The 18,941-nt window shown below is 40.9% G+C and overlaps 1 protein-coding gene across 1 annotated transcript in view; it reads left to right on the top strand.

Annotated features, from left to right (window-relative positions):
- The window catches only part of NDRG1 (N-myc downstream regulated 1), a 60,710-nt gene that overhangs the window by 22,771 nt on the left and 18,998 nt on the right, over positions 1 to 18,941 (top strand). The window contains exons 4-5 of the mRNA XM_030553861.1: positions 11,592 to 11,697; positions 13,968 to 14,088. Coding sequence (XP_030409721.1) covers positions 11,592 to 11,697; positions 13,968 to 14,088 — 227 coding nt within the window. The remainder of the gene's footprint in view (positions 1 to 11,591; positions 11,698 to 13,967; positions 14,089 to 18,941) is intronic.

Genomic DNA, 18,941 nt, shown 5'->3' with positions numbered 1-18,941 from the left:
TTGCTCTGCCTTGCAAGACATCTGCCATCTTCAGTAGCAATTATCTTTCTTTTTGAAACACAATAGTCCAGTATGTTGAATTGCTACTAGTGATAATTAGCAGCACTTGTGCTCTTTCCTTAAGGTAACTAATTATGTATTTAAATAAGTAGCAATATTTTTTGAGGTGCTGAGCATCCACAAGTCAAATGTTAATGGGAGCTAATCTGATCAGCACCTCAGGGCGGGGGGAAATCACCTTATTTTTTTCATGCCTAATTATGGTTTTGGGTGCCTACCTTCAGATTCAGAAGTGTTGTTCAAAATCTTATGGGGCATCTAAAATATTTGCAAATTAGTGACTTTATTTCTTCCAGTTAATGAAAACTTCAACCTTTTTTTCTGAGGCCCCCAACATGCTATAAAAATGCCACAGGTCACCAGTGCCGCAGTGGTTTTCTGCATATAAAAGCCAGGGCTGGTGGTATTGGGTAGCAAGCAGGGCAATTGCCTCAGACCCTGTGGTACAGGGTGCCCTGTGGAGCCAAGTTGATCAAGCTTTGGCTTCAGCCCAAGGGCCCTGGGATTCAGTCCTGCAGGGATTTAGCTTTCTGCCTTGGGCCCCAGTGGGCCCAACACTGGTCCTGCTTGGTGACCCCCTTGGTGACCTCCTTGTGGTCCTCTAGGGGCCCCCAGGCTCCTGGTTGAGAACCACTGCTGTAGACTGCTTCTGCAATGACATTTTAGCTGGCAATTCAATTTATACCTGCTCCCAAATCTGTCTTTTTTTAAAAACCCACCTGAACTGTAGGACTTAGGAGAGAAATAACCAGATTATGATAGTGGAAATTAAAACAAGGGAGAAGTTGGTGACATAATTAACTCCTAAATTTTCTCATGTCTGGATCAGACATGCCAAACTTGTGGGGGGGAGGGGAGTAGAAATTGGGTTTGGTTTTGGTTTAATTGGCTTGTGAGTTGCTTTTTGTTAATCAGCTCTGGGTAAGTAGCAGGGAGGGGGAAGAGTCAGGGGTGCACAGTGGCCTACCATAGTCCCAGACTGCATACTGGGGGGATCGAGTCACATGGTGTTGGGGTTCTTAGGGATTGGCTTGTGTTGGCCTTGTTTTTAAATGGGATTAGCTTGATTTTTTTTTTTGTCTTCCTGTGGAAAGTCAAGGTGTGTGTTTACCCTGTGAAAGTTGGCAAACATCTGGATGTGTTAGTATTGGGCACTTAACTCAGGTTTTAAGGTTATCACTTGGAATTGTTAGACATAATTCATGAGCACTGAAATTCTAGACATGAGAGGAGCTGTTTTAACACCAGTCTATGCTAAAACTGATGCAGAATAGAGCATAACTTTATGCTTTTGCATCATACATTTAGGACCTGTCAAGCTGGTAAGGGTTGGTAGACATTATTAGTCATAATTCTTTTTCTAACAATGATCACAGTTCAAAAGTAGGTTGTCAACCATCAAACTTTTTAGTTACCAAATAACTGAGTTCAACTTTCTGCTGCACTATAGTTGTAGGTTGCAGAGATGAGTTGCAATCATTTCTTAAAACTCCATGGCTATTAGCCATCATTGTTCACTGGTAGTGACTGTCTGTTCATCTCTCCCTACTGCTCTGTATCTTTCTTACAAAAAGAGACATGCCATAAATTGACAAGAGCCAATCTCCTTTTTCAGTTCTTATAGGGGCAGATCCCCCAACTGGTACAAGTAGTCATAGCTACAGTGATCAGCCCCATAGCTGTGTTCTCCCAAATGGATGGTTGAGGGGAGATGCATTGAAATACTATCTTGGCAAAATAGTGTAACCCATTTGCTAATTACAATGTGAACAATCACTGACCAGAACTAGAGGGCCTGCAGTAAGGTACCAAAATGTCATCTAGACAGTGGTAATACAGAATGTTATAAATGGCCTGACAAAGGCACTGAGTAACTAGGATTGCTGTGGAAGACTGGTGCTCAGCACCACTGAAATCAAGCTGTTTGTTAAGGTGCCCAACTCTATGCAACTGAAGTAGGGAGATGTGGACCATTATCTAAACACTGTTAACTTAAACTTAGGCCCCGTGTTTAAACTTTGACCAAGCTTTTACACAGAACTAAACATCAATAAAAAGTGGTAACCATTAAAAAAAATTCAGTGAACAGTTTCAGGCCAACATTGCCCTGCAAGTAGAGAACCAAACATTGTGTGCTAAACTAGAAGTAAAAATGCTTTGTATATCTTAAAAAATCAATGAAAGAATATAATTAAATTAAACAGAGCATAAACAATAGTTAGTAAATGGAATTTTAAATTTTCACTTACAATCATCCAAGAAGTTATAAGTAATATGGGTTTAAAACAAGCCTAAAGGGAGGATACAGTTTACACAAGTTTAGGTTAATAAGCCCCTTACTTTATATTAAAAAGGCTGGAAAGCTGCTTCCTTAGAATTTCTTGAAGATGGGAGACATAGTGTGCATAGAATGAGGGAATGGTACATTTTTAAATAAATCCAAATAAAAGCTCTTGAAAAAAATAGGCGATTAAGGATGAGCTTAAGCTTTCAAATAGTGTTGATGTAGCACTAGTTTCAGTTGAAACATCAAATATTTGGCTTCAAGCAAAATGCCTGCTTTATTTTTAGTGTCTATGATGGTCTGAGCATATATTCCAGTTTAAAAATATAAACATCCAATTTAACCATCTTCTCAACAGTCTAAGGCTACAGCTACACTATGAGGCTTTTAGTGACACAGCTGTGCCGCTACAGCAGTGCCACTAAAAGGCACGCAGTGTGGCTACTGTTTGTCAGCAGGAGAGAGAGCTGCTCACAAAGCACTGTTTTTCTTCAGTAAAAACTTTTGTAGTTCAGCGGCAGTGTTTAGCACCCCTGAACAACACAAGTTTCTCTCTTAGAGAAGAGAGGGAAATGGGCTTCTCTGCATGCATCAATGTACAAATTGCTTCACTCTAACCTTATGACTGCACAACGTCATTTGATGACAAAAGTCTATTTTAAAATGATCAACTTTTCAGACTAAGCTGTCTTCTCTCAAATTGCATTATATAGAATGTTCCCGTAACTTTCTGTGTAGCTTGTTTTCTTTTTGTTTAAAGAACACTCAATAAGGATGTGCCTTTTTTAAAAGCTAGAGATACAAGAACAGATGGCATGTTTTTTATCCTTCTATAGGATTAGTGTACTTTGGATTTTTTCCAAGATAGTGTTTTTAATACGAATTGGTCAGTGAAGAGCCTCTTAATATAACATTGACGTTGATTGGGATGTGCTGCCATCTGTTTTCGGTGCTCTGCGTTTTAAAACGCTCATCCCCCAACATCACATAGACCAATTTCTGAATCTGTAATGAGGATCAGTAGAGATGTGAAGTAGTTAGCTTTATATAAAGGAAACTGGCTTGATTTGGCCAGGTATATGAAATTCTGGAATTCTTAATGATTAAACTCTTGTGGGAAAATAGCCAAAGTCAGGTAAAAATCTATACCATAGTCTCCTAATAAAGACTGAAGAATTACACCTCCTGTTAAGAGCAGTCTTATTCACATCAGCCATTAGATTCTTGTTTCCCTATCCTACATATGCCAAAAATAGTTTTACACTTAGGGTTGAAGTTGAGACAAATTTTAGATTGGGGAAATTGGAATAGTGAAGGGGCAGTAGGTTGCATAGGTTAAATGTCAATGGCTTTGTTTAGCTGAAGTCTAAAGATCTTTCCATCGAATGGATAAAACGAAGGAAAGTGTTTAAATTCTAAATGTAGACTCCTTTTTTTATAAAAGGAGTTCTTCCAGGGGCAACCACTAAACTGGAGAGAATGTGTTTACAGCAGCTACCATGCAGTAGTATCTCATACCAGTTATATCTCTCTCGCTAGAATAAAATTGTCCAATATGTGAGATTATTGGTATTGAAGTACAAAATCCATAAATGCTATAGTTCAGGGGTTGGCAACATTTCAGAAATGGTGTGCTGAGTCTTCATTTATTCACTCTAATTTAAGGTTTCAAGTGCCAGTAATACATTTTAATGTTTTAGAAGGTCTTTCTATAAGTCTTTAATATATAATTAAACTATTGTAAATAAGGTTTTAAAAATGTTTAAGAAGCTTCATTTAAAATTAAATTAAAATACAGAGCCCTCAGGGCCAGTGGCCAGGACCTAGGCAGTGAGTGCCACTGAAAATCAGCTTGCATGCTCAGCACATGTGCCATAGGTTGCCTACCCCTGCTATAGTTCGTGCCTTGTTTAGAAAACAAGTCATACATGTGCAGTGTGTCTGCATGTGTAACAAAAAAGTAGCCCTTCTGATCATTCCTGTTGGAAGAAAAAGTGCTATTTTAAAGTTACTGTATACCTTCAAATTCTTACTAGAAGCTTCTTCAAACTCAGTTTTTTCAGAAAAATATGTGCATCTAATTTTACATGGGGGTGGGAGGAAGGAATGTAGACTTTGAAATTAAAAGCCTTGAATTTTCTTATGAAATAGTTTGGTTTGGAGTTGTGCTTCCACCAGCATATGTGACATTTAACAGGAATTGCATCCAAAATTATTTGACTTAAGTATATTAAGTGTGGTTGTTTTGTTTTTTGTTTTTTCCCTCAGAACAGATTGTTCAGCATTATGTACAGTGAACAGCTGCATTTCCCCCTTTATCTGAACTGTATTGAATAGGCATGACTTCTGGTCAAACCTGACTCCAATCCTATTTAAGAATGACATCCTCCTAAATTAGTTGGTTTTGGTTTTGTCTATAGCATCACAGGAGCTGTGAACTTATGCAGAATAGCAGCTTGTCTATATAACCCGGTTTTCTACAGAGTCAAACTAAAACCTGCTACTTGTTTCTGCCTGGTCACTTGTTGGATTTATATCACACTGCTGTTTCTAAAAATGGTGCTGGATTTGGAAGATACTGTTTACCTAATAAATAATGCAGTAAGTATTGAGATTTGGGTGTGTGTTTAAAATACTTTTGAGACTGAATGATAACATTGAACATAGGTCAGAAAGTGTTATGTAAGCTCACTTGGTGTTTGTGGGGCTTGTATCTGCACCAAAAATGCAACCAAAAATGTGACTAAAAAGAGAAACTTAATGCTAGAATTTGTAAGTTCTACTTTAGCTTTAGATGTCTATGTACTGTATATTTTTATATTACTGAGTTGTGAATTAGAGTAAAGGTGAAGGTTTTTTACCCTACTTACAAGTATTTGGTATTTTGGCTTTGTACTGTAAAGGTGTTTGGATGTAGATGTGTATTCATTTCTCTGTGCAGTCCTTTATTTAATTTGAGAGAAACAGTGCTACCCTGAAAGAATACCTTAAGGCAAAACTCTTTTTATTTTTATATTTTTTTAAAAAGACAATTTAAAAAGAGAATGCATGCCTGGAGCTGGCAGAGTGTCAAAACATTGGGTGTTTCTATACCATACAGTACAGTGATGGGATATCTAGGAATAAGGTTCTACTAAGCACTCTTGCTCTTACCTGAATTTCATTGCTTGGCTAGTCAGACTCATTACACTTGAGCATAGTCTTTTGTAGTTTACCTTTCTTTGAGGTTTTTATTTCAACTATCTTTAGTACTGATTTTCACAGAATCCTAAAAGTGTGGGGCTGGCTGGGACATTGAAGTAATCAAATCCAGCCTCCTGTGCTGAGGCAGGACCTAGTAAACCTAGACCATCTCTAGCAGGGGTTTGTCTAACCTGGTCTTAAACCTCCAATGATGGGGATTCCACAACTTCCCTTGGAAGCCTATTTCACAATTTAACTACCCTTACTACAGATTAAGCTCCTTACTTCTGGTCTTAACTCCAGTAGAGATGGAGAACCATTGATCAGTCCTCTTGATAACAGCTCTTAGCATATTGGAAGACTTTCTTAGGTTGCCTTACAGCCTTTTTAAAGACTAAACATGCAGTTTTTTAAACCTTTCCTCATTCATCAGGTTTTCTGAACCTTTCATCATTTTTGTTCTTCTCTAGATTCTCCAGTTTGTCCACATCTTAAAGTGTGGCACCCAGAATTGAACACAATATTCCAGCTCATGGCTCACCAGTGCAAAGCAGAGAAGAACAATTGCTACCTGTGTCTTACACCACACTTCTGTTAGTAGAGCTCAGAATAATAGCCCTCTTCCACAACTGCATCACATTGACTCATAATCAGTTTGTGATCCATTATAGCCCCCCAGGTCTTTTTCAACAGTACTACTGCCTAGCCAGTTATGCCCATTTTGTAGTTGTACATTTGATTTCTTTTTTCCCCTTTCCTAAGTGAAGCACTTTGCACTTGTCCTTAATGAATTGTATCCTGTTGATTTCAGACTAGTTTGTCAAGATCATTTTGAATTCTGATCCATCCTCAAAAATGCTCACAACCCCTTCTAGCTTGACTGGCAAATTTTTATAATCATACTCTCCATTCCATTATTCAAGTCATTAATGAAAATATTGAGTAGTACCAGATCCAGGACTGACTCGTGTGGGACCCCAGTGGATATGTTCTCTGTTAGACTGGGCTCTAATAGCTATTTGACTACAGTCTTACAACCGGTTGTACATCTACCTCATAACTTCATCTAGACCCCACTTTCCTACTTCACATATGGGCATGTTATGTGGGACTGTCAAAAGCCTTGCTAAAATCAAAGTATGTCTGCTGCTTTGCCCCATCCCCTAAGCCAGTAACCCTGTCAAAGAATCAAATTAGGTTGGTTTGGCATGATAAGTTGACTGGTCCATAACTCTAATATCCCTCTAGGTGTTTACAAATTGATTGCTTAATAACTTGTTCCAGCATCTTTGAGTATCAAAATTAGGCTGACTGGTCTTTAACTTCCCAGTTTCTATTTGTTCCCCTTTTTTAAAGATAGTCTTATGTTTTGCCCTTCTCCATCTCTGTGGGAACCTCGCTTACCCTCATGAGTTCTTAGAGATAATTGCTAATGGTGCTGAGATTGCTTCAGCTGGTTCCTTAAAATTCATCTTAAGGTACTTATCTGGCCCTACTAACTTGACTGTATTTAACTTATCTAAATATTGGTGTAACGTTCCCCTGCTGTTATCTAGTCCAGTGATCTACTAAGCCACTTTAATCCTCAATTCTGGGAGCCAGCTTTACCCTGCTCTGCTGTGAGAACCCCCACTCCCAGGCTGTTCACACACAGCCTCTAGTATAAGCTGCTCCCAGCTACGTGAGTGAGCACTTTTGTCTAGCCACTGCTTGGATTGTACAGCCAAATGACACTAGCCAATATCTCCAGTCCATCTGTCTTGCAGTGTCCACTTATGCCTGCTGGACACTGTGTAAGCTTATGTCTGTCATTTAACAACAAAATTGATATGTACCAGGCTTGTTATTCCAAGCGGTGTCTCTAACACCCTTCAAACCAAGTGCACTGAATAAATAAATTCTCTACAAAAGAGATTTTAAGTGATTATAAGTGAAAACAGAAGTCAGATTTGGTCAAATGAAATAAATGCAAAACAGATTCTAAGCTGCTCTTAACACTTAGATGCTTCTCGCCACAGGCTGGCTGGTTGCCCTTTAGCCAGGCTCTGCCCTCTTGATCAGTGCGTCAGTCTCTTGATGGTGGCTGTAGACAGAGGTGGAAAAGAGCATGGCAAACATCTCTCCCTTTATCATGTTTCTTCCCTCTTGGCTTTGCCTCTCCTCTTTCTTGGCCCCACCCCTCCTCGCTTTAGAATCAGGTGAACATTACCTCATCCTAGTCCCAAACTGACCAAGGGAAGGGGGATGACTCACTTGAGTGTCCAACAGATCCTTTGTTGCCTAGGCTAGTGTCCTTTGTTCCTGTGAGGCTGCTCTGTTTGTCCAATACATGCTGAGGTGTGAACTGCCCTGCTGTTCCTGGAGGGATTTGTCTGTGCCTCTGCTCCTGGGCAGTTTTTGCCTGGGCTTGTTTTAAGCCATAAGGACACATTTTCAGCCTCAAATATATTTAGTAACTCGTCACTTCAAGTTGTCCTGGTTAATGTTTTGTTACATTGCTGATCAATTAGGGAACATGCTCACTTAAAACAGGCAGCTGCCACGTGACATATGTTCCCTGCTTGCACTAAGAGCAACCTGTTGCAGCTAGCTGGTGGGGGGCTGGAAACCAGCATGAACCAGTAGCCCCCCATCAGCTCTCTGTCCCCTGTGAGGCAGCTGCCCAGTAGGCTCTCAATTGCTGGCAGTTTGGTTGTCCCTCCCCCCAGTACCATGTAGTGCTCCTGTCCTCTGCCCCAGGGCATCCTGCTTGCTATCCTGCTGTGCAGAAAGGGGGGAGAGGGAGGCTAATGTCAGGGTGTCTCCTCCCCCTGCTCCTGCACCCACTAACATCTTCCATAGAGCAAGGGGGCACACAACAGGGCTCAGGCTGGAGGGAGCTTCCTGGCAGCAGCTGCTGGCTCAGCTTGCTGATTAACTTAGACAGTTTGCTCTGCTGACCCCACTCTAAGTAATGCACATCTCTCTCACACCCAGGCTGTGTGTCTGCCATGCTATCTCCCCTCCCTCCATGCTGCCTTGTCAAGTGTGAGGCTACATTAACAATGAATTAACCTTTGAGGGCTCAGCCCATTGCTTGTTCATCATTTAGCAGTAAGGCTTCCCCTGGGAAATATCCCACCCTCTGACTTCACCACCTCATCCAAGCTTTACAGTCATTGCTGTGTACCATATTAAATTGTTTAAAACTTACTTTGTGTGTGTAAAGTGTCTTTTTTGACTGAGAGAAATTTCCCTGGAACCTACCCCCTTATTTATGTTAATTCTTCGGGGGAGATTAGATTCACTTAACAGGGTTTTGATTAAAGTTGCGTTTTTTAGTAACAATTACAATATTAAGGAGTTACTGTACATGAAATTACAACCTATAACATTACTTCAACAATGCTGAGTGCATCATGAGCCTTCCAAAGACACTTGATATGACAGACTGCATAGATACCACATAATGATTTTATAAGGATGAATGGAGGGAAGTGCAGGGTGTTCCCCAAGGTACAGTGTCAACTGTTTAACCTGTTCTTTCCCTCTTTCGGCTTATATTCCTCCCCCCTTCTAGTTAATATTAGAGCTAGGGTGGAAGAGTATGCCATGGGACTGAGAACATTCACATAATCTCTAAGTAGTATAAGTCCATATTGCTAGATAAGCATTAAGTCGACCATAGTGTAGACAGCTAACATCTGAATAAAATATTTCACAAACTGCTGTATTCCCTACCGCCACCACCTCTTTTGCTACTTAAAACATAAGGAGACTTAGTTGAGAATTTAGTACTAATGGTGGGGGAGGGGTGTGGGTGTAAGAAATTGGCTGAGAACTTCAAACTATTTTTTTTTTAAATCATGCAGATATTAGACTTCAGTACAAGGTTGAACCACAACTTACAGCTGCTGCTCCTGGGGACATTATGTAACAAAAAATAAATTCTGCATACAATTTTAAAATTCTGCAAATTTTCTTTGTCAAAATAACATTACATAATCACACTAGTTTCAATTTTTGGTAATTTTATTTCAAAATACCATCTGCAAGTACGTTGATAACTATCAATACACAAAATTTCCCCAGAAATAGTATTAAAGAAACTCCATTCCTGTTTCTCTGCCTCCTCCCTCCCCTAGAGACCAGCTGGGGGTCACACCCACAACTCTCTCCCCTCCCCCCAGCCAATACACCTAAACCTGTCACAGGGCCCCCCAAGCCCAGGTACCCATGTTCTCTTCGACCCAGACACCTGCCTCCTCCCATACACCAGAGCCCAGAGGGAGAAACAGTCTGATAATTGGTCCCAGGCTTGCATGGAGTTTCTGTGCATCACTGTTTCCTTCCCTCAGGGCATGCTGGGAACTGCAGCTGCCAGGAACCTTCAAGCTCTCTCCCCCAAGCAGTGTCTTCTGTGTGATCTGGGCTCTGTTAGATCCAGTGCACCCTAGTGGCGGCCAGCAGCACTGCAGCCTATTTATGTAGGGAAAGGAAATTCTGCACCCACTAAATTTATGCAAAATTCTGCATTGTGCTGTGGTGCAGAATACCCCTAGAAGTAAGCTGCTATCTGCTTAATGAGAAACATAGCCCCCTAACAATGGCCTTCCACAGAGTTGCTGTAAGATGTTCTAAACTTCAAACTAGTGCAGTATAAGGGTTTGTCATTTTGCTCTTTCAGGCATACCGAGGGGTGAGTGGCTTTTTTTTATTTGTACTACTTCTTTGTATTTTGTTTTTAGTGTCTCTTCCTCTAGTGGAGTTAAGATTTGGACTATCACTGGTTATAACAACACTCATGGAATGGCTTTCTCTGGTACTGACCACAGATATATAGAGATGATGCAGTCATCCTGATAGCTGAGTGTGACACTCTTTTGTGTGGATGCTTACAGTAAAAAATGAGGTTAACAGGGTACTTTGCCATATTGAAGGTTATTCTTTAAAGTAAAGGGCTATGTTGTAATCATCACAAGCACCACAGTGTAGAAATTCTGGACAAATGCTATCTATCTTACCTCACATATCTTGATCAACATGGCTACAAACAGCACTGCACATGACTAATTCTGATTTCTGTACATGCTGCTGTTGATTATTTATTGGCCAAGTATGCAAGGCCTAATAGTCACTTCATAGCCTTTCTCTCTTTGGATAATGTAACACTAACTGTTGAACACCATGTCCAGTCGATCCCAGAACTTCAGGGAGTGTTCAAGGCATTAGAGAGGAAAATGTTGCTTTTGGTGAAAAGTGGAAAACTAAAAGGAAGAAATAGGGTGTTGGGGGGCATGATACATGTACCCCCTAGCATCTGGTTAACAGAGCTAGCAGCTTCAGCTTCCTGTTTAATTGTAGATCAAATAACCAGTTGATGGTATCCATTAATACATTCCAGTATAACAATACCCTTCACTTCAGGTCTGCCCCTTTCCTCAATACATTTGAGAGATGTTGCCATCCTGAAAGATCAAAGAAAGGAGAAAAAGAATGATTGGGGCAGGAAGAGTGGCAGGCATGTGGGATTGGAGATGCATGTAGAACCCCTGGTGGGAGACCCACAGATCCTCTGGCATGGATGGGGGGGAATGAGGAGCACACAACTTGTGGCATGTGGGGAATGATCAGTTCTGGTATGAGGGGGCATCCTGGCCTTGGCATGAAAGAGGGTTGCATTAGGCCCCTAAAATAAAGGGGAATGGGAGGATGGCACATGGGACTTGTGGTGGAGAATGGAGGAATACAAGGAACCTTTTGTGTGTGCAATAAACTTGGCCTACAGAAGCAACAAAGTGTATGAGCCCCCTCCATCTCCCCGGCCCCCTGTCTTATTTAGTCCAGTTTTAAAATGCATCTGTAGACACCCATCCAGTGCTCTTGACATCTGTCCCATAAAATAAAAATGACCATGAACTTGGTGTCTGTATTAAGAATCTGAATATTGCTGTGATGAGTTCCTTAAGGTTTTTCCTTTCACTTTGAATGATGTTCAAATTATGCTGGATGTGCATGATGTGAAAGATCTAGTAGCATCTACTGAGTGGAGCATTAAAATAAGTAATCAATTGTTTCTTTGCAGGAGCAAGATGTTGAGACTCTGCATGGCTCTGTCCATGTTACCATGTATGGGACTCCCAAAGGAAACAGGCCTGCCATCCTAACATACCATGATATTGGACTGAATCGTAAGTGTGATCTTTCATACAACAGCATAGTGATGGTCATCTGTAACAGCTGATCACTTTGTGGTTCTTTACCTTACAGTCTGCCATGATCCTTGCAGCACATAATTTTCAAGGGTAAAATTAGGATCCTGGTGTGGCAGCTTGCCAGTAAATTGTTGCACAGTGCAGGTTGATCCAGATTGGCCTTTGCTGCATCCCAGACTTTGCTGTGAGCCATTGTGTGCAACAAACCAACATGGAGGTACAGATGAACAAGAGGCCCAGATTTTGTTCCTGGTAGAAATGGGCTAGCTGGCAAGTTAGGAGGAGGGAAATGAGGCTGAATACTGGCAAATATGAGTAGAAAGTGGTGCCCTTTGACAAACTTTCTACTAAGATAAAGGGCATCAAAAGACTAATTGTTGGCTTGTGTGGAGCCACTCTTTCCTCTCATAGACATGACTTTCTTAATACCCTGATTTAAGGGAAAAAGTGGCTTGAGTTCTGAGTGGATTTTCCCTTTTTATAAATCCTTGTACCTGTAAATAAAATCTTTCTAGATGAAAGGTGAAGGACCTCTGGGTCAAAATTAGGCTATATTTGGGGACCTTCCAAGCACCATGCAGCAACATGTACTTGATAGGGATTTTGGAGCAGGAAAAGAGTATGCGTCAGAAAATGACACAAGGGTGGAAAGAAACTTTGTGGAAGATTCCTTTTTAAATAATTGTCCTAATACTGTTGAGAGCTTTTATGTATTTAACTATGTATGTGTCAGGACGTCTAGAACTTTGTATATATTCAAACTAGAATAAATCAGTGGATGATGAAATGGTGTCAGCACAAAGTGTAATGTTTCTCCTCAGTGCTGCATGGTTTAATCTTGTATAGATGCAATCCAATGAAATGCCAGTTAGACAAAAAGTCAAAATCTAATACCAAATATGTTTTGGCCACTGTCACTCCACGAGACTTGGCATTTCTTCACTCAGTCATTGATGTTTACTGGTGGACCTGTGGGCACTACCACAATTAGGATTAGGGGGCCGTTGTGCTGTGTAAACACACGGAAAGTCATGGTCCCTGCTTCAAAGAGTTTACTCTTCCATCAGTAATCCTATTGTAACTCATTTCTTCATGGTGGTTTGATAGAAGCATCCCTATATTTCATTTCCTGTTTTCCGTGGATTAGGGACAGATGGCCTCTGGGCCTTAACAATTGTTGAGATTGTAAGACTTCTATCTAGGAAAGAATAAAAACCTGTCTTTATGCTATGTAAAGTTTTATTGCTCATCACATTTTATACTAAAACTGCTCAGTTAAGTTACATGTGATGTTAAAGGGGTTGATACATTTTAATGCTAACTTTGCTGTTACTTATCTCGCATTTTAACATTTTAATTTATCCATTTGTGGTGCATTGCCTAACTTCTGAATTTGTTTTCATGTTGAACAGTTTTTAAATAGGTTATTTCTGTATGGGTCTCACCCTAATGCAACACAGCTGGCATTAGGTTTTAAGTTCAGGAGGAAATTAAGAAACCTTAATGTGAGAAGTTCATATTTCTAAAGAACCCTAAATTTTAGGCCTAATCTTCTTGATAGCATTCCTGTAAAAATTTTCGTCTTCAACGTATTCTGCTTGTAGCTACCATGGGAAACATCAGACTAGTTTGGTGTAACTTGCAGTCCTCTAACATAAGGACAAGAGAATACTGCAAAAAAGATGATTGATTTTGGATTGTACTTCTTTGGATTTGCTTTCTTTTTCACTCACGCGTTTGTTTGTTTGTTATAACAACCCTAAGAAAGATGATTAAAGTGAAGTAGAATGGAAGTTGTTTTAAAAGCTAAATCCTGGGATAAACACTTCTGTCCCACCTGACTTCTAATTTAACTTTCATGTCCAGAATTTCCTTGAGACTTTGGTCTGCCACAAATTTTGACCATGAGTGCCAGAATTTAACCACTTACATGAAAAAGTTTCTTGGGAAACTGTTCAGCTTTCTGCTTCAAGGTGTTAAATGGTGTTAACTTGCTTTATTACTTTATCTTTGGAACAGGATTTTTAATCCCCTTTCTAACAATAAAGTGTAAGTTGAGTCAATTGAACCATACTTCAAATTACTGAAAAATTAAATCTGCAGAGAAACTTGCAGAAACTCTGACTAAAACACTCAAACTACAATTTGAGAGTTTGTATCTTGTGATATCTGGATTAAAACTGTTTAAACCATTCAGTCTTTCATCTTAGCGCCTTACATTCTTTTTTCCGCTCTGTTCCTTGAAGACAAAACTTGCTTCAACCCCCTCTTCAACTTTGAAGATATGCAGGAAATAACACAACACTTTGCAGTCTGTCATGTGGATGCACCAGGACAACAAGATGGAGCAGCATCTTTCCCAACTGGGTGAGTTGGAGCTGGGGAAAGATCTTAGTGCTTGCAGGGTTGGCCTGTTAACTGGTGAGAAAAAATATTCTTGATCTGCAGTTTTAATTTAAAAAGAACTTTCGTGGAAACTTCTGTATGTTCTGAACTGGTGTCTGTAGAGAATCTCCACTAAGTCAGTAGTGATTGCAGACCCAGATTCTGATCTCTAATTCACACTTTAATATCATGTTATTTCCTTAAAGCTGTAATGAGACTCTGGTCCCAGAGTGGTACTCAAAGCAATCTATGCTTTGATTCATAATTTAAACTGACCAACTAATTTAATCTGTAAAGAATGTTTTCCAGCTCTTTATTTCTACTTTTGTGGTGGGTCTGTATCTTGTTCCCTCATAGCTATGTCTATCCAAACATAAAATGAAATCAGAGTTAAAAACAATATAGGTATTTAACACTTTCTAAAGACACCACAAAAATGGAGATAAATTACTTTTTAAGGAGGATAAAACAGATTTGATAAACTAAAATGCTAGTGCTACTTGGAAAATCCAATTTGCTGAATATTAACAAAAATAGTTCCTTAATAGGATGTCTTATACGTTTTAGGCTCTTAACTCCTGAGCATTGTCTTGTAACCCTGCTGAAAATCCTTTGTCCTGTTCAGTGTGAATCTTTTGTACTAGTAAAGCTTGCCAACGTGTAAAAAGATTATCTTGGCAAAAGTGTGTGTCTGATGTTTTAGTCAAATAAGACTGGATTGCCCTAAATTAAGATGAATTTTGGATAATACTCAACATGATATAGAAGGAATTGCCAACAGGCAAAGGACGTAAGAGTTTTGTGCTGTGTAAGAGCTAGATATAATAGTACTAGTTCGTGAGCTTACTTTTACCCATGTTATGTGAGTTGGGCTAGATCCCTTCCTTTTAAGATGGTATGGCAGTGAGAAGTCTCGTTGCAAAAGATTGTGGGACAGATTCTTAGATGGCTTAAATTGACATAGCACCACTGATGTAAGTGAAGCTACACAGATTTTTACAACAGCTGATAATCTGGCCTTGTGTAAATTCAGTGAACTTGGTGCAATAGCTTTGTCTCTCATCTACTCAATCTTTAGATTTTTGTGCTTCAAAGCAACCTAACTGCTAACGTTGCCTAACATATCATATAACAGACTTAATTTAAAAAAAAACAAACATAAAAAACCACACAACCTCAGAGTTAAAGGCTTCATAGACGAAGAACTAATCTAAGCTAGATAGCTCATACCAGTTTGAGCAAAATCAGGTATACTGGCAGAAAGCAACTATAGAACAACTATATCTACACTGGGGCCTTTGCTAGTATAGAAAAGTGGTCCCACCAAAAAAAAAAATCACACCCTTAGCCGACATTTCTGAAAAGACTACGTTTATCACAGCCAACAGTGTTGTTGCTTTCACTAATTAGGAAACAGATTCAATTTGTACATGTTGTTGAGTATCTTCTCTCTTTGGTGCTTAGTCGTTTTGACTGGCCTGTCAGGAATGTCACATCAGTCTCTGGCAGGGCCACTGGATTAGATTCTTCCCCTGTGCCAGTTTGTCTTCTGTATATATGTTCTTAAACCAGACTGGTAGAAATAGTTGAAAACACTATTTGGTTTTTTTTACTAACACTTTTTCTAGCCCAAAGTGGGTAGTGATAGCAGTGTGGTGTCAATTCAGATATTTCTTGCTGGTGGAGTGTGGTGGCAAATTCTAGCCCCTGCCTCCCTGTCAGGGACTTCATTCTAATCCCTGCTCATCCCTCCTCCCAATCTTCCTGCAGAGACCCCTGTCTCTCTCAACCAGGAAGTCTCCCCTCTTTTACTCTCAGTGCATGAGCCAATGCCATCAGGAGTTGAGTTCTCTGTGGACTCCCCATATGCTGCCGTAGAAGAACACTTTGTATACCAGGTTGCAGCAGCATGTGACCGAGCTTCCCCTTTATCTGGCGTGGTATTGCAACCTCATGAGCCAGTTTGCAGTGCCACCCACTGAAATTTGGCCTGGCTGCCTGTCCTGTCTGTACAGAGGGATGGTGGGTCAAATTTCAGTGTCATTACAACCATGTGGCCAGAGTAATGCTCCAGCAGCAACTGTGTTGATTAAGCAGGATTCTTAAGTGATCAGGTCATGGCCTATGGAACTTTGAACAAGTGCAAAAACTGGCTGGGGACAGAGATGTTGGCATTCCCCCTTGCCCCAGTTGGCATCACAGAGAGAGAGAGAGAGAGAGAGAGCGAGCGCCTCCTTTTTTCAAAACTTGTCAATGTAGTTCTAACCTACTGTTAAGTGCCAGTGTTAATTGAGGGCTTGTGGTTCAAGGGGAAATAGGAAGCCGAATACCTTTCCTCTCCCTTGCCCAATATACAAAACCTCTTTCATGACCCAGTATAGCTTCACCTCAAGGAAATTGACAATGGATGAAAGCTGTGGTTGTCTATCTAGTGTTTTTAAGAGGCTTATCAGTTATTCAACACTAGTCAGCAGCAGGGACTTCATTTTGCTTACCCCAGTAGCATCTACTCTGGTGGGATATTTCTTGGATTCCAAAACACAATCCATTTGGACGTCTTCTATAAAAGTCCTGTATTATTGGCCTTGTACGAACCAGTACTTCAGGTTTTAAAATTCTGGCCAGTTAGTAATGAGTTAATTCCTAAAATTTTGCCCAGCTAGTCATTAGCTGATTCTCTTAGACTCACAATAGACAAGCTGACTGTTAGCATTAACCTATGGCAAGTCTAATAATGAAGCACGCTTAAGGCAAATGGGCTTATTTTAAACCTTGGGGGCAAGCTGGCATAATTCTGGCTTTAATAGAGCTGCACCAATTTATATCTACAGTAAATTTGACCCTTAAACTTCTCCAGTCTATTCACTGCATGATGGGATTTAGGGCACAAAACTTATTTTAATGCTTTTTTAGGCTTGTTAGACAGTAGGCAATAAACCATGTGGAAAAATTACACAAATACAACTTTTTTTTTTTTTTCTGAAATGTGCTCTAAAGGGGGAGTTTGTTTGGTCATTGAACTTGGCAGTAAACAGTCTCCTTACTGAGGAAGCATCTAATGACCAAAGAACAAGACTGAGTCAAGGGGTATGTCTACACTACGGGATTATTCCGATTTTACATAAACCAGTTTTGTAAAACATTGTATAAAGTCGAGTGCACGCGGCCACACAAAGCACAATAATTCGGCGGTGTGCGTCCATATACCGAGGCTAGCGTCGATTTCTGGAGCGTTGCACTCTGGGTAGCTATCGTGTAGCTATGCCATAGTTTTCGCAGTCTCCCCCACCCATTGGAATTCTGGATTGAGATCTCAATGCATGATGGTGCAAAAACAATGTCGCGGGTGATTCTGGGTAAATGTTGTCACTCATTCCTTCCTCCATGAAAGCAACGGCAGACAATCATTTCGCGCCCTTTTTCCCTGGATTGCCCTGGCAGATGCCATAGCATGGCAACCATGGAGCCCGTTTTGCCTTTTGTCACTGTCACCGTATGTGTACTGGATGCCGCTAACAGACGCGGTACTGCAGCGCTACACAGTAGCATTCATTTGCCTTTGCAAGGTAGCAGAGACAGTTACCAGTCGTTCTGTACCGTCTGCTGCGCCATTGTAAATTGGCGATGAGATGACGGTTATCAGTCGTTCTGTACCATCTGCTGCTGTCATGGATGCTCCTGGCTGGCCTTCGCTGAAGTCGGCCGGGGGCTCCAAGACAAAAATGGGAATGACTCCCCGAGTCAATCCCTCCTTTATGGTTTGTCTAAAAATAGTCAGTACTGCCTAGAATATGGGGCTAGTGTACTAGAGAACCAGAGAGCACAGCCGCTCCATGTCAGATCCCGTAGAATGATGAGCTGCATGCCATTCACGGGGGGATGCCCCCGCAACAATCCCACCTGTTGCTTCCCTCCTTCCCACCCCTCCTGGGCTATCGTGGCAGTGTCCCCGCATTTGTGTGATGAAGTAATAAAGAATGCAGGAATAAAACACTGAGTTTTTAGTGAGATAAAATAAGGGGGAGGCAGCCACCAGCTGCTATGATAGTCCAGACAGGACAGAATCTTTTCTTTAGACATGAAAAAAGGGAGGCTGATGGAACTCAGCCCCCAGTTGCTATGATGAGGACAGTTACCAGCCGTTCTGTACCATCTACCGGGAATGACCTGAGGCCAGCCAGGAGCACTCACGGGTTGATGACGAGGATGGTTATCAGTCCTTTTGTACGGTACCGTCTGCCACCGGGGAGGGGAAGAGGATGCTGCTATTCAGTGCCGCAGCACCACGTCTACCAGCAGCATGCAGTAGACATAGGGTGACATATAAAAAAGTCAAGAAATGATTTTTTTCCCTTTCCTTTCACGGGGAAGGAGGAGGGGTAAATTGATGACATATACCCTGCAACACCCTGGACAATGTGTTTGATCCTACAGGCATTGGGAGCTCAGCGAAGAATGCAAATGCTTTTCGGAGACTGCGGGGACTGTGGGATAGCTGGAGTCCTCAGTCCCCCCTCCCCCCCTCCATGAGCGTCTATTTGATTCTTTGGCTTTCCGTTACGCTTGTCACACAGCACTGTGCTGTGGACTCTGTATCATAACCTGGAGATATTTTCAAATGCTTTCTCATTTCGTCTTCTGTAACGGAGCTGTGATAGAACAGATTTGTCTCCTCATACAGCGATGAGATCCAGTATCTCCCGTATGATCCATGCTAGAGCTCTTTTTGGATTTGGGACTGCATCGCCACCTGTGCTGATCAGAGCTCCACGCTGGGTGAACAAGAAACGAAATTCAAAAGTTCGCTAGTCTTTTCCTGTATACTTGTCTACCTG

This window comes from Gopherus evgoodei, chromosome 2 (assembly GCF_007399415.2).
Source record: "Gopherus evgoodei ecotype Sinaloan lineage chromosome 2, rGopEvg1_v1.p, whole genome shotgun sequence".
NCBI lineage: Eukaryota > Metazoa > Chordata > Testudines > Testudinidae > Gopherus > Gopherus evgoodei.
The sequence above is the reverse complement of the archived record's forward strand: the minus strand, read 5'-3'. Positions and strand labels throughout refer to the sequence as shown.